The sequence below is a fragment of the Rhamphochromis sp. 'chilingali' genome, assembly GCF_963969265.1.
Source record: "Rhamphochromis sp. 'chilingali' genome assembly, chromosome: 8".
Taxonomy (NCBI): domain Eukaryota; kingdom Metazoa; phylum Chordata; class Actinopteri; order Cichliformes; family Cichlidae; genus Rhamphochromis; species Rhamphochromis sp. 'chilingali'.
The window spans coordinates 16,754,357-16,772,649 of record NC_137935.1 but is presented as its reverse complement, the minus strand read 5'-3'; the positions used below and the strand labels follow the sequence as shown (position 1 = coordinate 16,772,649).

Below are 18,293 nucleotides of genomic sequence, written 5' to 3'. Positions count from 1 at the left end.
CCAGTACTTTATCACGTAATGAGAAGATTGTGAATGAGGCCCCAAACTGGGGTTTTCTTTATCTGATTACATGTTGTATTGACATTTAGCTTCTACAAAGAGAATAAAGTCAGTTTCTCGTTTAAAGGGAATAAAAATTTAAAAGAGAACATTTTGCACACGTTTGCCATGGTAGATGCATATTTTAAGGCTGTATTCACAACAATGGCATCTGGATCTGAACAAATGTTTGACCTCGCTACATCACTACCCTTGAAAACAGAAACACCGGAAAGCAAATTATACATCCACAGAATTCAAAATATAAACATAACACAAATGAAGTAATTGTCATATCATGACCAAATTAGGGATTTGAATATTAACAGAGCCACGAGTCTTTTGACTGCACAGAAAATATGCACAGATGTACTAATTTACTTGCAGGCAAATTACAGAAAATTCCATATATGTAATGAGACTAGTAGACTGTGATGTTTGCAGATGAAAGTGGGATCTGTTGTAAGAGCAGGGAGCAGATAGGAGTCTGGAGAGGTGGAGGTATGCACTGGAGAGAAGACCAAAAAAAGTGAGTAGAAGCAAGAAGGAATATATTTTGTGTGTGTGAATGAGAGGGAGGCAGGAGAAAAGGTGAAGGTGCAAGGAGCAGATGTAGTGAAGGTGGCATTTAAATCCCATCCAAATCAACATATGGGCACAAGAGAAGAGAAAAAGCGAGTGCAAGGAGGGTGGAGTGGGTGGAGATGAGTATAAGGAGTGATTTGTGACAGAAGGTTAGCAGCAAGAGTGAAAGGGGAGGTTTATGTAAAGGTTTTTTATTGGGAATGGCCAGAATGGATGAGAAATAAGTACATCAGAGGAACAGCTCAGATCAGCTCTCAGGAGGGACAGTGGATATACTGAAAAACGGATGGAGCAGCTAGCTGGAAGAAAGGTCCGCAAAGATTCGTGCGTGTAGTAAAGGAGGACATCACTACAAACATGACAAAGGAGGATGGTGTGACAGAGGAGGATGCTAGGCTTTAGGTGAGGTGGAGGCAGATGATCCGCTGTGGTGACCGTTAAATGTCAGAAGGAGATGGAGGACTACACCGGATTTGCAGTGTATGCTTGATTTCAGTTCACTTCCTGCGTGTTAAAATTAGCTGTTTGTTTTTATACTTCCTCATCCCCTAAGAGAACTGCGTCGTTTGGCTTGAGTAACCTTTGACCTTTTACATTACCAGGTACAGTTTTTTTCTCTTTTCCTCATGAAAACTATCTTCCATTTACTTCCAGAGAAATAAACATGGCATGAAACTGTCATTTACCTCTAGCTGGTTCCAGCACTCCAGGTAATGTCTTTTACATACAGTCTGTGATCCAGACCCATAGCGGAGAATGTCCTGAGCGGCGGGCGCCCCCTGCTGGTCGCTGTGGCTCCCTACAGGCTTCAGAGGAAAGGAGACGTGTCTCATTTCAGAGCAGCTTGGACGGACTGATGGAAGCACACAGCACCGGTGGAAACGTGGGAGAGAAAGCAGACGTGGAGATGGCAGGATCTCCGTTTGAACCTTACATCGAGTCCCTGCGGCAGCAGCTGGAAGAGCAGGACCCGGTCTTCCTGATCGGAGTTATCGTCGCTTTGGCGGTGGTTGTTATCACCTGTGGTAAGAAGTCATCTTAGCAGCTTAGCAGGCTAGGCCGAGCGTGTAGCTTAGCCCCGTTAGCCGCAAACAGCGGGTCTGTGATAAACCTGATATGTGAGCAGGGCTTTTTAACATTGAAATACAATAACATGCGCTGTTTTAATAAATTAATATATGTTTTAAATACTTTAGCTTAAGTAGCAAGCTAAGAAGCTAACAACGGCTGTCGGTTTCACGGGAAGTCATTCAAACTTAGAGCTACCACACATTTTTGGCTAACGGACGGCAAGTGCCTTTGATACGTTGAGAATCAGTCACTGAATGTGTGTCCTTTGGTTTGTGTTTGCAGTCTTTCTGAAGTACTTCCTCACCAGTAAGACTGTGCGCACCTCCGTGCTCCTGGTGGGGCTGTGTGACTCGGGGAAAACCCTGCTCTTCAGCCGGGTGAGTTAAGGCTGAGACAGACCCCGGAAGCCCGGTGGGGGGCAGCTAATGTATGTTTGTTTGTTTGTTTGCTTATTTCTTTTTGTGCTTTTCATGTGTTGGCAGCTGCTGTCTGGAAAGTTCAAGCGGACACAGACCTCCATCACTGACAGCAGTGCTCCATACAAAGCCAAAAATGACAGGGTGAGTTGAGGACCGTTGGTGGACAGAAGTAACTCGTGTGAGGGTGGGATTCACACCGCTGTTTTTCTCCACTCCGTCTGCAGGGCAGCACCTGGACTCTCATAGACCTGCCAGGCCACGACAGCCTCCGTCCTCAGTACCTGGAGAAGTTCAAGTCCGCGGCCAGGTGAGAGCAGGACGATCTGTGAGGTGATGCATGTGTGAACCGCTGACAGGTGAATGGAATAACGCTGACTGCTTCCACAGAATGAAATGTTCTGACCATAGACTGTATAGAAAGGATGGTGAAGCCATTTTTACCCTTACATGTTTTGCATCATCAAACACACTTTAATGTTAGAAATAACCTGAGTACATACACAGTGCAGTATTAACATCATGACTTAATTGATTAGGGGGGAAAAGCTATCCAAACCTACCTGCCCGTGTGAAAAAAGTAATTGTCCCCTTGTTTCCATCCTTATCACATCTGTCTTATCATCACCCTGTCCTCTTTTTCAGAGCGATTGTGTTTGTAGTGGACAGCGCGATCTTCCAGAAGGAAGTGAGAGACGTGGCCGAGTTCTTGTACGTGTTATTGACGGACGCCGTGATCACCAGAAACGCCCCGGCTCTCGTGGTGGCGTGCAACAAACAAGGTACAGCAACCCTCAGAAAGTTTTTAGAGAGCTGGGGGAAACTTTTTTTTTCTTCATGTTTAAATAGAAGGATTCATAGTTTTCTGTCACATAAGGTAATTGCAGTTCACTGAGTGTACAGTCACATTCCGAGACAGGAATGTCCTAATATCTGAGCCTTCACTGCTTACTCTGAGTACATCCAGGTTATTCACTGGTGTCTTTATCTTGTAGACATCACCATGGCAAAATCTGCTAAACTGATTCAGCAGCAGCTGGAAAAGGAGCTGTAAGTAACGCTGTTTTGTTGTCTTCTTATACAATAAATATTTTTGGGAGCATTGCAACAATAAAACTTTATTGTCCATTGCAAAGCAGTGGAACTTTTTCTTGGCTCTCAGTGTAAATAAATAAAACCACAAAAAATAATGAATGCTACATAGCAGGATTCAAAGATTGTTGCAGATATGACATTTTGTTTTTGTTTTTCACTTTGTTCTTTTTCAGTTTTTGTGTTGTAATTATGCCAATTTATTAATATTTCCACTCATAAGCCAGTGACTGATCCTGTATTTATTATGAACCTGTTACGGCAGACTGTTGGACGTGTGTGTTTAATGTGGACTGTGATGTGTTACTGCAGCCTACCCCAGGTATCATAGGGTAAGAGGCGGGATACACCCTGGACAGGTCGCCAGGCCTAACACAGAGGGGCAAACAGCCATTCACACTCACATTCGCGTCTATGGCCAATTTAGACTCATCGGTTAACCTAACCCCACTAACTGCATGTCTTTGGACTGTGGAAGGAAGGCAGAGCACCCAGAGAGGACCAACACAGACACGGGGAGAACATGCAAACTCCACACCATAAATAGCACAGTTGCCTCACAGCTGGCTTCCTCCCACAGTCCAGAGAATAATATATGTTTACATTGTTTAATGTAGTCTTCATTGTGCATATTATTCTAAATATGACCTCTAAAACAATAGATGTATTTCAACAATCAATGTTGTTCTGCTAAATTTATCAGTACGTGGATCTTAGCCTTACACCAAATCCAAGATGGGAGTTTGGCAGTTTGGCTTAGGCTAAAATCAGGGCCACTTAGTACAACCCAGATTATTTATTTATTTATTGCCTTAAATGTTTCCCCTAGATTATTTTATGTATTATATATTTTCATAATGTAAAAAATATTGACTAGAAATCTGGGCGCCTATTGATTCAGTCAAGTTGGATTTTTAAAGAACTAGTTCTTTAGTTTCTCTAGAGACATAAATACATTTTAAACATTTTAAAGAGGAACCCCCAACAAGGCAAGGATCCCCTAACAGAAAGATATTGATGACTGTGAGGAGGAAGGACTTCCGTTTAAGAGAACTAGACTCGGGGACGAGCAGCCATCAGCTACGACTGGTTGGTAAGAGAAAAGATCAGAATGCAACAAAATGAAAACTACAGAAGAGAAAAGGCAAAAAGTTAATTAGCTAAAATAATGTGGTGTCTTAGAGGCCAGTCAAGAGACAATAGAAGTGGGAGTCATCACCTGTAAGGACAAACACACAAAGACTGTATAAGGCCACATCAGAGACATAGTACCGGTACTGGGTTTTAATGTCTGCCACTTAAATCTTGAATCTAAAATAAACCCTGCAGGTCTGCTGAGCAGTAAACAATTCTTCTTTAACGATGTCTCATTGTCTTGCAGGAATACCTTGAGAGTGACTCGCTCGGCAGCACTGAGCTCTCAGGACGGCTCCGTAGGCGGCAGCATGTACCTGGGCAAAAAAGGCAAAGACTTTGAGTTCAGCCAGCTGCCCATGAAGGTGGAGTTTGTGGAGTGCAGCGCCCGCGGGAGCAAGGGTGAAGACGGGGGGGATGCAGACATGGAGTTGCTGGAGAAGGCCCTGGCCAAACTGTAAACATCATCTGCTCAGTGCACATTGCCCTAAAGGCACAAACCTCCAAAATGTGAGACCACGCCAACATCGCCTGCACCTCTCAGTAATCAGAGGGGTGAAACGCCTCACGCCTGTTAACTTTATTTAAACCTGTTCTTGCAAGACATGAAAGGATTTTAACAGTGGAAGACATCCAGGCAGATTTAGTAGGCTATTAGTAAGTGATTGTGGAAACGATCTCTACAGTGCTGTGAAGTGATCCTGCTTACTCAGTGAAACTTCCACTTTAAAAAGCTTCCATTTGATTGATTTGTGACGTGCAGCTTAAAAACTTCTTGTTAGACTAGAAGAAATATTGTCAAAGATTTTACCACCAGTGGATTTTTCTTAAGCCTTTCTCGTGCCGTCTGAGCTGTAAGCTGCCTTGTTAAATCAGACGGGCGTGAATTTGCTCAGTCTCGTGCCTTTTCATGTGTCGTTGTTGTGTTTTTCTTGTTTGTGGAAGAATGATGCTCCCTTCTTTGAAAGTGCTGCATGAATGCAGAACATTTCCAATGAATGTACTTTAATGTTTTGTTGGCGTTAAGAGAGCAGAATGCTGTTTGTAGTTCTCGGGTTTGGTTTGGAAACAAAAACCACAGTTTTTGATGCTTGATGCTGATGTGTGTGGTGTGTCAGTGAAATGCAGTCCAGGAAGAGGGAGCAGTCGTCTTCTTCTTTAGTGTCGCCATGCAATACATCCCCAGCATCCTACTCCTGTCACACCAACCATGTCTTAACCTCTTGAAGTCTTCCACCTGTTCTTGTTATTCCCACAGTCTCCAAATTATCTTGCCTGCACGCTCTTCTTCACGTCTCCTGTGTAGTTTCAGTTTCATTAACCAGGTATTTGAACACATCTGCTCCTTGTGGCTTCACTCAGGAACTGGACAGAGTGATGAGATCCCTGACGGTTAAACCTTGATCCAGCGTTTCCTTCTGTTTTTTGCTTTTTGTTTTTTTTGGAGTTGTGTATCCCAGAGTCAGCCTGTGGCAATTCATAAGCAGCAAACAGGACTTAATCATTAACATGTATTCCAGAAAATCCCAGTTCTTCTTTCACATGGGATGTGCTTTTATTTTTTATGCTTTTTTTCATGTGGCAGCAATTCAAATGCATGTGTGGCTGTCTGCAATCATTTTTTTGTTCTGATGTCTGTGGGGCCAGCTTTCATTTACTGTGCTTTGATTTCTGTTGGCCACCTGGTTTGGATTGGGGTGGCTTCATTAAAAACTCTGTTAAACATGAAATGCAGATTTCTTCTGTCAGATGTGGCACAATTACAATCCAGAAAAATGAAGAACTTGTTTATAAAAGCATAACAAATCTATTCAGAGACAGAACGTGTATTTAAAAGAGATACTTTTATAGGGCCACACACACACAAAACCTCATAAATAAGCCTGCAGTAAACGAGACTCCAAAATAACTAACCTCTGGTTTATTACATTGTGGACTCTCATGCAGATTTTTTTGATGTTTGCTGCTCTATAGATTAATACTGGTTGGGCTTATTTTTTTTCAAAATGTTAACAGATTTTAAGAAGGAAAACCAAAAACATAACTCTGTCTCAATCAACAAACAGATGAGGAAAAAAGGTTTTCTAAAAGATGAACTGCTGTGAGGGAAAATAAAAAAGCTGTTTAGTGTCCAGTTAAGAGAGAGGGTAGACTGTCAGACTGGAGCTCTGATCTGCAACTATCACACTTGGTTCTCCTTTCAGCACAGTAGGACACAGCCAGTTCACCTTGTCCCCATGGCTGATGCTCAGTTTAGGCCCAGACTTATCCTCCGTCACCTCCTCTGCACTTCCTGCTGCTCCTGCTTCATCGCTCCCCTCAGCCTCGTCCTTCTGTGCATCAGTCTTTGTTTTCTCCTGGGACTGCTCCTTCCTCTTTGCTTTGCTCTTACCCTTCCTTCGATGGGGTGCTGTCTTTTGAATTTTCCCCTCTGGAGCCACCACTGGGTGCTTGCTGAGGTCCCATAATGCAACCTGGCTGTCATTTCCACCAGTGATGAGCCAGTATGGATGGGAGAGGAAGTTAACAAAGTGGGCTTGCGAGGCTCCCTGGCTGTGGGCTTTAAACGCTCCGTGCTGCTCCAGTTTTGAGCCGCTCCCGATCCGCATCAGGTGTACCCGCCCGTCCTCTGCTGCGCACCCCAAAATATTTCCACAGCTCGAGACAGAAACGCAGTGGGCCAGCGGCGGGTTGAAGAGCTGACCAGGTCGCTGCTGCTGGTCGCCTTCCTCCTCTGCCACATCCTGAAGGTTGAGGGTCCACAGAGGGCGGGTCTTCTGCAGACCCCACAGCATCACCTGAGAGACCAACAAAGCTAATGTCAGGAAAGAAATGTTAGTAACAGGAAATAAGTAGGTAAACGTTTTCTCACCTGCATGTCGAGTCCGGCAGACACCAGGTTATTGGGCCTGTGAGGCCGAAAAGCAACAGAGGAGCAGATGTTGGTGTGTCTGCGCAGAGTCCTGCAAACTTTTCCTCCAGGAACCTCCAACACCCGCACAGCCCCGGAGTCATCCGCCACAGCCAGGGCCGAACTGGTCTCATTCAGTGCTAAAGCGTTGATCTCCTCCTCCCCTGCAGCCTGATACTCCTCTACGGGACCCTTCAGGCTCCTTGGGTCAAGCACACTAACTGCATCTCCATGTGCTACAAACAGCTGGTTTGGAGCTGAAGGTGAGAACACAACGCTTGTGCTGTCTTCTTCACCAGAAAGAGTGATGCGGCCTACGATGGTGCCCTCCTGGCTCCACACTGTGACCTCTCCACCCTCAGAGCCTGAAGCAATGAGAGTTTCAGGGCCCATAGACACCCCTACACAGAGAATGGAAGTGGAGTGGCCCTCAGACCACTGCCTGGCCATGCTGACCCTGTAAAATGTAGGTTAATGAGAAGAATTAGACATATTTCTAGATGTACACCAAGCCTACTTTTACTTAACAACACAGTGCCAGGTAGGTTTGGATCATGAAATTATGTAAAAACTGCATCTTGTATTTACTCAGATTATTTTTGTCTAATAGGAATATTTGTTTGGGGACATGAAACCTGTACGTGTGACAAATATGCAAAAGAAAAGAAGTCCAAAAACACTGAATTTAAATGCGCTCAGGAGCGGTTTTCCAAATACTTAAATTGTATTTCACTCTCATATAAAGGATGAGCCTGTAGATTGGATTATTACTTCATACAAACCACAATAATGAAAGAAGTTGCTACAAACAGAAAATCAAGTCCAACTGTGCTAACCTGCTAGCTCAGCCGCTAATTTTTAACCTGTCCAGCTGACGCTTTGACGGCGGTAACAAACACGTTGACCTGAATTTACCGATTACAGTTGATTTATAACGTGACTTCACCGAGAACAGAGAAATTACACTACCTTCTAGAGACGTTTAAAACTTCAGCAGGTTGCCATGTGAGGCTGAGTCGCCTGTTGATGTCGTCACGTACACGTTTTAAGATTAGCCCTGTGTTTAGCTTGTCAGGCGGCATCAGCGAGGATTTTTTTCTTTCTTATATTAAACTTATCTGCGTTAATATTTATTATTTATTTATCATATTTATTACATCAAGCATTTAAATAGTATATTCAAATAATTAATTTTCTTTTCCTTTTCTGCAAAATTGGAGCAAAGTACTGCCTGCGAAGTGAGTTTCAGGGTAAAAAGCTGATGTTCTGTCTGCGTTAAATGGGGTTTATTAGTTTATTAGAGGCTACAAAGCCACTTATATATATATATATATATACACACGTATATATACACACACGTATATATACACACACGTATATATATATATATATATATATATATATATATATATATACATACATGTGTGTATATATACATGTATATATACACACATGTATATATACACACACGTATATATACACACACGTATATATATATATATATATATATATATATATATATATATATATATATATATATATATAAAAAAAAAAAACACCCAGCGCGCCCCTGCGGGCGGTTTATCCTTCAAGCTCGGGTCCTCTACCAGAGGCCTGGGAGCTTGAGGGTCCTGCGCAGTATCTTAGCTGTTCCCAGGACTGCGCTCTTCTGGACAGAGATCTCCGATGTCGTTCCCGGGATCTGCTGGAGCCACTCGCCTATCTTGGGAGTCACCGCACCTAGTGCTCCGATTACCACGGGGACCACCGTTACCTTCACCCTCCACATCCTCTCGAGCTCTTCTCTGAGCCCTTGGTATTTCTCCAGCTTCTCGTGTTCCTTCTTCCTGATATTGCTGTCATTCGGAACCGCTACATCGATCACTACGGCCGTCTTCTTCTGTTTGTCTACCACCACTATGTCCGGTTGGTTAGCCACCACCATTTTGTCCGTCTGTATCTGGAAGTCCCACAGGATCTTAGCTCGGTCATTCTCCACCACCCTTGGGGGCATCTCCCATTTTGACCTCGGGACTTCCAGGTTATACTCGGCACAGATGTTCCTGTACACTATGCCGGCCACTTGGTTATGGCGTTCCATGTATGCCTTGCCTGCTAGCATCTTGCACCCTGCTGTTATGTGCTGGATTGTCTCTGGGGCATCTTTACACAGCCTGCACCTGGGGTCTTGCCTGGTGTGATAGACCCCAGCCTCTATGGATCTTGTGCTCAGAGCTTGTTCTTGTGCTGCCATGATTAGTGCCTCTGTGCTGTCTTTCAGTCCAGCTTTGTCCAGCCACTGGTAGGATTTCTGGATATCAGCCACCTCCTCTATCTGCCGGTGGTACATACCGTGCAGGGCTCTGTCCTTCCATGATGGTTCCTCGTCTCCCTCCTCTTTCTTGGGTTTCTGCTGCCTGAGGTATTCACTGAGCACTCGGTCAGTTGGGGCCATCTTCCCAATGTATTCTTGGATGTTCCTTGTCTCATCCTGGACTGTGGTGCTGACACTCACCAGTCCCCGGCCCCCTTCCTTCCGCTTAGCGTACAGCCTCAGGGTGCTGGACTTGGGGTGAAACCCTCCATGCATGGTAAGGAGCTTTCTTGTCTTTATGTCAGTGGCTTCTATCTCCTCCTTTGGCCAGCCTATTACCCCAGCAGGGTACCTGATCACGGGCAGGGCGTACGTGTTGATGGCCCGGATCTTGTTCTTACCATTCAGCTGACTCCTCAGGACTTGCCTGACCCTCTGCAGGTACTTGGTGGTTGCAGCCTTTCTAGCGGCCTCTTCATGGTTCCCATTTGCCTGCGGGATCCCCAAGTACTTGTAACTGTCCTCTATGTCTGCAATGTTGCCTTCTGGTAGTTCAATCCCCTCAGTTCTGACTAACTTCCCTCTCTTTGTTACCATCCGACTACACTTCTCCAGTCCGAACGACATTCCAATGTCATTGCTGTATAGCCTGGTAGTGTGGATCAGTGAATCGATGTCTCGTTCACTCTTGGCATACAGCTTGATGTCATCCATGTACAGGAGGTGGCTGACAACTGCTCCGTTCCGTAGTCGGTATCCGTAGCCAGTCTTGTTAATGATCTCACTGAGGGGGTTCAGGCCTATGCAGAACAGCAGTGGGGACAGAGCATCTCCTTGGTAGATCCCGCACTTGATGGTGACTTGTGCTATGGGCTTGGAGTTGGCCTCTAGTGTTGTACGCCACATCCCCATTGAGTTCCTGATGAAGGCTCTTAGGGTCCCATTGATCTTGTACAATTCTAGGCATTCCAGTATCCAGCTGTGGGGCATTGAGTCATAGGCCTTCTTGTAATCAATCCAGGCAGTGCACAGGTTGGTCAGTCTGGTCTTGCAGTCTCGGCTGATTGTTCTGTCTACCAGTAGCTGGTGTTTTGCGCCTCTGGTATTCTTGCCAATTCCTTTCTGTGTCCCGCTCATGTATTGACCCATGTGCCTGTTCATCTTAGCCGATATGATGCCTGACAGGAGCTTCCATGTAGTACTGAGGCAGGTTATTGGTCGGTAGTTGGAGGGGACCGGTCCCTTCTTGGGGTCCTTGGGGATCAGGACCGTCCGACCTTCGGTTAGCCATTCCGGGTGTCTCTCGTTAACTAGCAGCTGGTTCATTTGTGCTGCCAGACGCTCGTGGAGTGCAGTTAGCTTCTTCAGCCAGTAGGCGTGAACCATGTCGGGCCCTGGTACTGTCCAACTCTTCATACTGGAGACCCTTTCTTGGATATCCGCCACTGTGATGGTTACTGGACCCTGTTCAGGGAGGTCGCTGTGGTCTGCCCTCAGATCCTCTAGCCACTGAGCATTGCCGTTATGGGTTGCATCCTTCTCCCATATGCTCTTCCAGTATTGCTCCGTCTCCAGCCTTGGTGGTGCTGTTCTCTTATTGTTCCCTTGCCACTGAGAGTACACCTTTGCTGGTTCTGTGGAGAACAGCTGGTTTATTCTCCTGCCTTCTATCTCTCTGGTGTACCTCCTCAAGCGGCTGGCCAAGGCTGTGAGTCTTTGCTTGGCAGTTTCCAAGGCCTCAGGTATGGACAGCTTGCTGTATTTCTTAGGCACCTTATTCGTCGCACCTTTCTGCAACTCCGTTAGTTGGCTAACCTCTCTCCGTGCTACTTTGATCTTGCCCTCTAGCCTCCTTCTCCATGGAGGGTACTGCCCCTTGTGGCTGTTCAACTTGTAGCCAAGCATCTCACTGATCACTGCTGCCGTATTGTAGATCAGCTTGTTAGTGTCGGTAATCGTGGTTGTAGGTATTGCCCGTAGTGCTGCATTAACATCATCTAGCAGACCTTCTGAGGGTACTTCACGTAATCTTGGTAACCGACTACGGGGGATCCAGGTTTCAAGCTTGGCCATGATCCTATTTTTCAGGTCAGTTCCTCTCGCACTCAACGATCCTTCTCCTATCGCACTTGGGGCTATGTACCCAATCTCGGGTGGGGGTGATGATATCGCCCCCCTGACCTGGCGTCCTGACTCCTCCTTGCCGTAGCATTTGTGTTGTACCTCGTCAATCTCTAGCTGTGAGAGCAGTCCCTTCTTTCGAATGTTGGAACACTGAGCTACTAGTTGTTTCGCCGTCATTGTGGATGTTGGGTATCGAAGAATCCATAGGTCCCTCATCCTATTCATGTAGCCCCTTCCGCCGGGGTTACTTGCGTAGTAGCATTCCAACAACGCCCTGTTTTCGTCCCTTGCCCACCGATGCCTTCTTGTTCTTGTTATATATATATATATATATATATATATATATATATATATATATATATATATATATATATATATATATATATATACGTGTGTGTATATATACATGTGTATATATCGATGATCGATAGTCATCTCCATGCACAGAATGTCAAAGCTTTCTTGAACAGATGTGCAAGCCGGCAGAGCTAATGCTTTACACAGAAAGTAGTAACACATAGCCTATTACATATTCTGCGTGACATGAAAAAGGAAAGCAGAGAAGAGGCAGTTCATCAGGTCATTGTTCAGCGTGCCCCCACTCCCCTCCCCGCCTGGCCTTCATTGGCTGTTCTTCGCTGATTCATCCAAAGCTGTAGATCTGATGAGTGTGGGCCATTTCTGGGTCAGTGAGCACCATGTTGCACTGAATAGGAAACAGAGAGGGGAGGCCGGAGCTTTCAGACCCTCACACACACACATTACATTGTCAGCCCTTCATTCAAGTACTGAGACATGCTGTACACCCTGACAAAGCTGCAGGAGCACAGAGCACTGTAAATGTAAGTACTGTGCAACATTTATCTTTTTTGATCATAAACTGTGCATTAGTGAGCTGCATCCTCACAGTGCTGTTACAGTGGGAAGGCTGAATTAGGAGGCAGAAATGTGCTGATGAAATGTGATGCTGACCTTGTTGTCAGGTTGTTTCACAGTTGAAGGTTTGGTCACACGCAGTCTATTTGTCAGTTAAACACGACCTCCCCAGTTGTGTAACACAGTGGACCGCTATTCTAGTCACTCTTTAAATATATTTTTGTAATATTGCGATATCTTCGGTGTAAAGTAAGCAACGTCTTTTTGAGGTGGAATAATATTTAGCACATCGTGCTTGAATGAGACTGTATTTTTCTCCATAACTATCAAAAACTCTGAACATAAACATTCTGATGGTGCAGTCATGGTCGAGGTGGCAAACAGAATTCACATTAGTGACAAATGAATTACCTTCTGCTACCATTGGACTTTTTCCAGCAATTATTTCAGAAGATAAGCTGCTCCTGGCAGATTCTGATGCAGCAGCTACTGAATTGAGTTGATTTAGATGGGCCAGAAAAGAATCTTACTTTGAAAATATTCATTTATATGCATTTAAATACTGGTAACTTACCTCTCAAGTGAACTGTATACCTGTGTTTGCTTTTCTTTAGTGTTTTTGTCCTTTATAGGCTTCAACCATATCTTTATTTATGGTCCTGTCCATTTGTTGTTGAGCACCTTCAGACAGAGCTACTGGAAACTGCATGCCTGCTTGTCCAGTAAAGCTGCTTCTAACTCTCCATTTCAGACGATTTGGCGGTGCATGAAAATATTCACACAGCAGAGAGAATGAGGTCGCCATATTTTCCAGCCAGATCTGTGCTTTTCCACAAGGAGCCGAACGGAGTGACGTACAGAGTCCCAGCTCTGCTCTACCTGCCCCGCTCCAGATCCTTTCTGGCTTTCTGTGAGGAGAGGCTCAGCCCGTCCGACTCTCAGGCTCACCTGCTGGTCGTGAGGAAAGGCACTTTCTACAGGAGCTATGTGGAAGTCAGTGATACTCAATGCTCACTGGCTCAGGGCTGTACAATTAAAACTTGTGCACATATAAATACTGGAGCTTAAGTACATTTTTACAATCAGAAGTTTGATAACAAGTACTTCTTCTAAAATCTATAGCCTGACATAGGCAGAAAAGTAAACAAATGTAGGAAGAAAAGGTCAATATTTTAACAGGTTATAATAAGAAAAATAGTGACTTTACAAAGTAACAGTGAGTTAGGAAAATTTTGATAGTCTTGTTTTAGATTCAACGAATTAAATCAGACTGTAAAGCAAGTTTTATGGAACCTATAATGATTTAATATCATTCAGTGCAAATATAAGTGGTACAATAAAAAATAAATATACTGAAGATTTTATTCAAGTATTTTAACCAAGTGTGGCTGATAAAGTACAAAAATAAAAAACAATAACAGACTTTAAATGTAATTTTCAGATTCTATAATCCTCTAAATATAAGATAAGATAAGATAAGATAAGATAAGATAGAACTTTATTAATCCCTCGGGTGGGTTCCTCTGGGAAATTCGACTTCCAAAAAAAAGCACAGCAACGACCGAAGTTACAGTTACAGAATTGTTATATATATATATACACACACACACACACACACACACACACACACACACACATATATAAATACAGAGACAAATATAAATAAAATATACAAAGGGGATAAATAGAATAAATAGGAATAAAAAATAAAAATACAAGTGAATTGCACATTTCAAGTATTGAGTCTATTGCACTGTTGACTATTTACAAAAAGTATTGCACAAGGTATTGTACAGTGAGGTGCAGAGGCACTACAGCTTAGTTGTTCCCCCCTCCTTTGTCCTCCTGTTTCTCCTCCCTCTCTCCTCCAGAGAGGAGTTAAACAGTCTGATGGCGTGTGGGACAAAGGAGTTTTTAAGTCTGTTAGTTCTTGTCTTGGGGAGAAGCAACCTGTCACTGAACAGACTCTTCTGGTTGTTAATGGCCGTGTGCAGAGGATGCCCAGCATTGTTCATAATGTCCAGCAGTTTCTTTAATGTCCTTTTCTCTGCCACTGTCACCAGAGTGTCCAGCTTCATGCCGACCACAGAGCTAGCCCTCCTGATCAGTTTCTCCAGCCTGGATGAGTCCTTCTTTGCTGTGCTGCTCCCCCAGCACACCACAGCATAGAAAAGTACTCCAGCAACCACCAACTGGTAAAACATCCTCAGGAGCTTCCTGCAGATGTTAAAAGACCTCAGCCTCCTGAGGAAGTACAGTCGGCTTTGGGCTTTTTTATACAGGTGCTCTGTGTTGCATGACCAGTCCAGTTTATTGTCCACCCACAGCCCGAGGTACTTGTACTAGTTGACCACCTCCTCCCCCTCTATCTGAACCGGCAGTGGACCTTCTCTGGACCTCCCGAAGTCCACAACCAGTTCCTTAGTCTTTGAGGTGTTGAGTTGCAGGTGGTTTGTGTGACTCCATGCGACAAAGTTCCTCACCAGACTTCTGTACTCCTCTTCCTGATCATCCCAGATACACCCCATGATGGCCGTGTCATCTGCAAACTTCTGAATATGGCATAATTCAGAGTTGTAGCAGAAGTCAGAGGTGTACAGGGTGAAGAGAAGAGGGGACAGCACAGTTCCCTGTGGTGCTCCTGTGCTGCTGACCACTGTGTCAGACGTGATGTCCTTCAGCCTGACGTACTGTGGTCTGTCGGTGAGGTAGTCGGAGATCCAAGCCACCAGGCAGGGGTCCACCTCCATCCTGTTCAGTTTTTCCTGAAGCATACAGGGCCGGATGGTATTAAAGGCACTGGAAAAGTCAAGAAACAGGATCCTGACCGTGCCTTTTCCCCCATCCAGGTGTGAGTGGGCTCTGTGTAGGAGGTACAGGATGGCATCCTCCACTCCGACACCCGCCTTGTATGCAAACTGTAGTGGGTCCTGGGCATGTTGTACCTGTGGTCGGAGGAGGTTGAGGAAGAGCCGCTCTAGAGTCTTCATAAGATGTGATGTCAGTGCCACCGGTCGGAAGTTATTCAGCTCATTGGGCCGGTTCTTTTTGGGGACCGGGACGATGCAGGATGTCTTCCATAGGGCGGGCACTCTCCCCAGTCGCATATGAAGTTTGTAAAAAAAAATTAAATAATTAAAATCTTTTTTTTAACTCTTGTTTTGTAATTTGACTGAACAGGCATTTTAAGTAAAATCAAACAGACGTGAGAAGCATCATTTCTTGTGTCTCCTGTGATTCTTCTCAATCGTCGTTTGTCTGCAGTGGGAGGACATCCGTGTTCTGGGCACTGCTTTCCTGCCAGGCCACCGATCCATGAACCCGTGCCCGGTCTACGATGAGTTCACGGGCACTCTCTTTCTGTTCTTCATCGCTGTTCTGGGTCACACCTCAGAGTCCTATCAGCTGGTGACAGGGAAGAACGTGACCAGACTGTGCTACGTCTCCAGCACTGATGATGGCGACACCTGGAGTCCCGTCACCGACCTCACCAAGAAGGTCATAGGAGACACTATTAAAGGTGAGGCTCATTCGAAAAAGCATTGTGGTATTATTTATCTCCAGTTAAATTGGAAACAGCCTCTTTGTCTTCAACAAAAAGATCTAAGTAAGAGTCACAAGATGACAAAATCCACAGTCCCAATTCTGCTTCCTTCCTGGCAGAATGGGCCACCTTCGCTCTCGGCCCGGGCCACGGCATCCAGCTGAAGTCGGGCCGTTTGCTCATTCCTGCCTACGCCTACCACATCGAGTGCAAAGAGTGCTTCGGCCACCTCTGCCAGACCACTCCCCACTCATTCTGCTTTCACAGTGACACCCACGGGAGAACCTGGCGCTTTGGAGAGGCGGTCCCAGGACCAGAGACCGTGGAGTGTCAGATGGTGTCTGTGGACGAAGAGGATGGGACTAACGTGTTATACTGTAATGCTCGAAGCCCTCTCGGGTACAGAGTGCAGGCCCTCAGTCTGGATGATGGAGCCGTGTTTCAGGAGGGGCAGCTGGTGCAGCGGTTGGTGGAGCCTCGAAATGGTTGTCATGGGAGTATTATTGGATTTCCTGCCCCGTTAAATCTGTGTCAGAGTCTTAGCAACGATTTACAGCGACCTGTATGGCTCTCCAGACACTGGACATCCTGCACCACAGAGTCCAGTCTCTCCAAGTCGAGTACCAGCTCTGTAGCCTTTTCAGTGTCAGCAAACAGCTCCAGCACCACCAGCTCCATCCCACCTCCTCATGAAGCCCCTCCGGATTTCCTGACTCCTACGTGGGTAGTATATTCCCACCCAACATGGACGACTGCACGCAAAAACCTGGGCTTGTTCCTCAGCCTTTTCCCCCGTGATCCAGACAGCTGGCGTGGCCCCTGGGTGATCTATGATGGGCCGAGCGCATACTCTGACCTGGCCTACCTGGAGCTGTCACCCTCACCTGGAGCCCCACCTGCTGTGGCCTTCGCCTGCCTGTTTGAGTGTGGTACCAAAACAGCTTACGACGAAATCTGCTTCAGCATCTTCACCCTCTACGAGCTCATCGATAATCTGCCCCGGGACGTCTGGCTGGAAACAAACAACGAAGGACACAGAAAACAGCAGGGGGGGAGCTGTAGACATGATGCTCAAAGTGCAGCAGTTTCCCAACAGGTGACTCCTGTGAAGAAGAGGAGGAAGAAGAGCAAGCTGGCTGAGATGTGCTCTGTGTCTTAATGTAGATTTTAAACTTGTGATACAAGTCGTTTATTAACTGTTTCCTATATTATGCTTCACTTATTTGGACCTGTGCAGACTGAAATGTTCTCAGATTTCATAAAATTCAGATTTTGACACAAATATAGAGCTAACACTTCACTGAAGCACCTCAGGTCTGCAAAAGGAAGATAAAACTCTAAAGACATCGCTCAGTTTTCCCCATCCCTCCACCACTGTGGTCACAGCTGGCATGAGGTTTCTGGGTTTTGTCCCAACATGGTGCTTTATGTGCATTATGATCAAACATCTCCATCTGTTCAAAGCACATTGTTCTTGTTCTTATTCAGATGCAGCTTTGCAAACCTAAGCTGTGCTGCCTTCTTTTTAGAAGCAAGAGACTTCTGGAAACCCTTCCAACCAAGCTGTATTGTACTTGTTCAGTCTTTTTCTAATTATGCTATTATGAACTTTAACATACCAACTGAGGCCTGTTGAGTCTGAGCAGTAGCTCAGCGTCTCAGGTCATAACCTTCACTTGGATAAAAAGTAAACATTCAAGTTCACAGAGGAAAAGAATTCAGGACTGAGCTGAAGTGTTGGACAGACACTGAGAAGGTGGAGCACTCGCTGAGCTTCTGTCCACCATATTTTCCATCACATCGTGCACACAAGTGACAAAATAGATTTTTCTGATGTGTCACGTTTTAATTTGAAGGCGTGCAATAAAAATCTTTCACTTCCTAAAGTATTGTGTTGTTTTTGTTGCAATCTTCCCAGAACCAGACATTTTCCTTTGCTGTCCGGTGGAAGTGGGTTGTTTGTTTTTCCAGTCAATGGAAAATTAATATGCAACCATTATCGTTCATTTGCCGTCAGTAAACTGAATATTTAAGAATGGCAGCTGTTGAAAAGCAGTATTTAATTTTCCATTTCATTGATTAATCCGTGAACAAACACAATGAGTCAAATGGGAGCCAGAGCTTTTAGATAGCAAACCCAGGAGCTAGAACATGCTATCAGGGTTGTTCCTGTGAATTAGTGTCAGA

General features: G+C 45.1%; 3 protein-coding genes across 6 annotated transcripts; 2 read left to right on the top strand and 1 right to left on the bottom strand.

Annotated features, from left to right (window-relative positions):
- The first annotated feature begins 1,278 nt into the window (after positions 1 to 1,278).
- Positions 1,279 to 6,067, top strand: srprb (SRP receptor subunit beta). The gene is given in 8 exon segments (XM_080888526.1): positions 1,279 to 1,328; positions 1,330 to 1,649; positions 1,978 to 2,072; positions 2,178 to 2,255; positions 2,339 to 2,421; positions 2,757 to 2,893; positions 3,107 to 3,161; positions 4,585 to 6,067. Coding segments are annotated over 8 exon segments (1,017 nt in total). The 5' UTR covers positions 1,279 to 1,293; the 3' UTR covers positions 4,799 to 6,067.
- Positions 6,068 to 6,162: 95 nt separating this feature from the next.
- wdr53 (WD repeat domain 53) lies at positions 6,163 to 8,371 on the bottom strand. 2 transcript variants are annotated; one of them, XM_080888524.1, is made up of 3 exons: positions 8,218 to 8,371; positions 7,210 to 7,705; positions 6,163 to 7,135 (listed from the first exon to the last, which is right to left on the bottom strand). In XM_080888524.1, exons 1-3 carry the CDS (start codon positions 8,328 to 8,330, stop codon positions 6,473 to 6,475), a joined length of 1,272 nt encoding a protein of 423 aa, XP_080744650.1. In that variant the 5' UTR covers positions 8,331 to 8,371; the 3' UTR covers positions 6,163 to 6,472. The 2 variants fall into 2 exon arrangements, with proteins under 2 accessions (XP_080744650.1, XP_080744651.1); XM_080888525.1 differs by having other exon boundaries at positions 8,085 to 8,223.
- Positions 7,655 to 17,879, top strand: neu4 (sialidase 4). 3 transcript variants are annotated; one of them, XM_080888521.1, is made up of 4 exons: positions 7,655 to 7,789; positions 13,314 to 13,555; positions 15,827 to 16,082; positions 16,226 to 17,879. In XM_080888521.1, the coding sequence occupies exons 1-4, from the start codon at positions 7,723 to 7,725 to the stop codon at positions 17,263 to 17,265; spliced, it is 1,605 nt and encodes a 534-aa protein (XP_080744647.1). In that variant the 5' UTR covers positions 7,655 to 7,722; the 3' UTR covers positions 17,266 to 17,879. The 3 variants fall into 3 exon arrangements, with proteins under 3 accessions (XP_080744647.1, XP_080744648.1, XP_080744649.1); XM_080888522.1 differs by lacking the exon at positions 7,655 to 7,789 and adding an exon at positions 12,390 to 12,528; XM_080888523.1 differs by lacking the exons at positions 7,655 to 7,789; positions 13,314 to 13,555 and adding an exon at positions 15,418 to 15,674.
- The last annotated feature ends 414 nt before the right edge of the window (positions 17,880 to 18,293 follow it).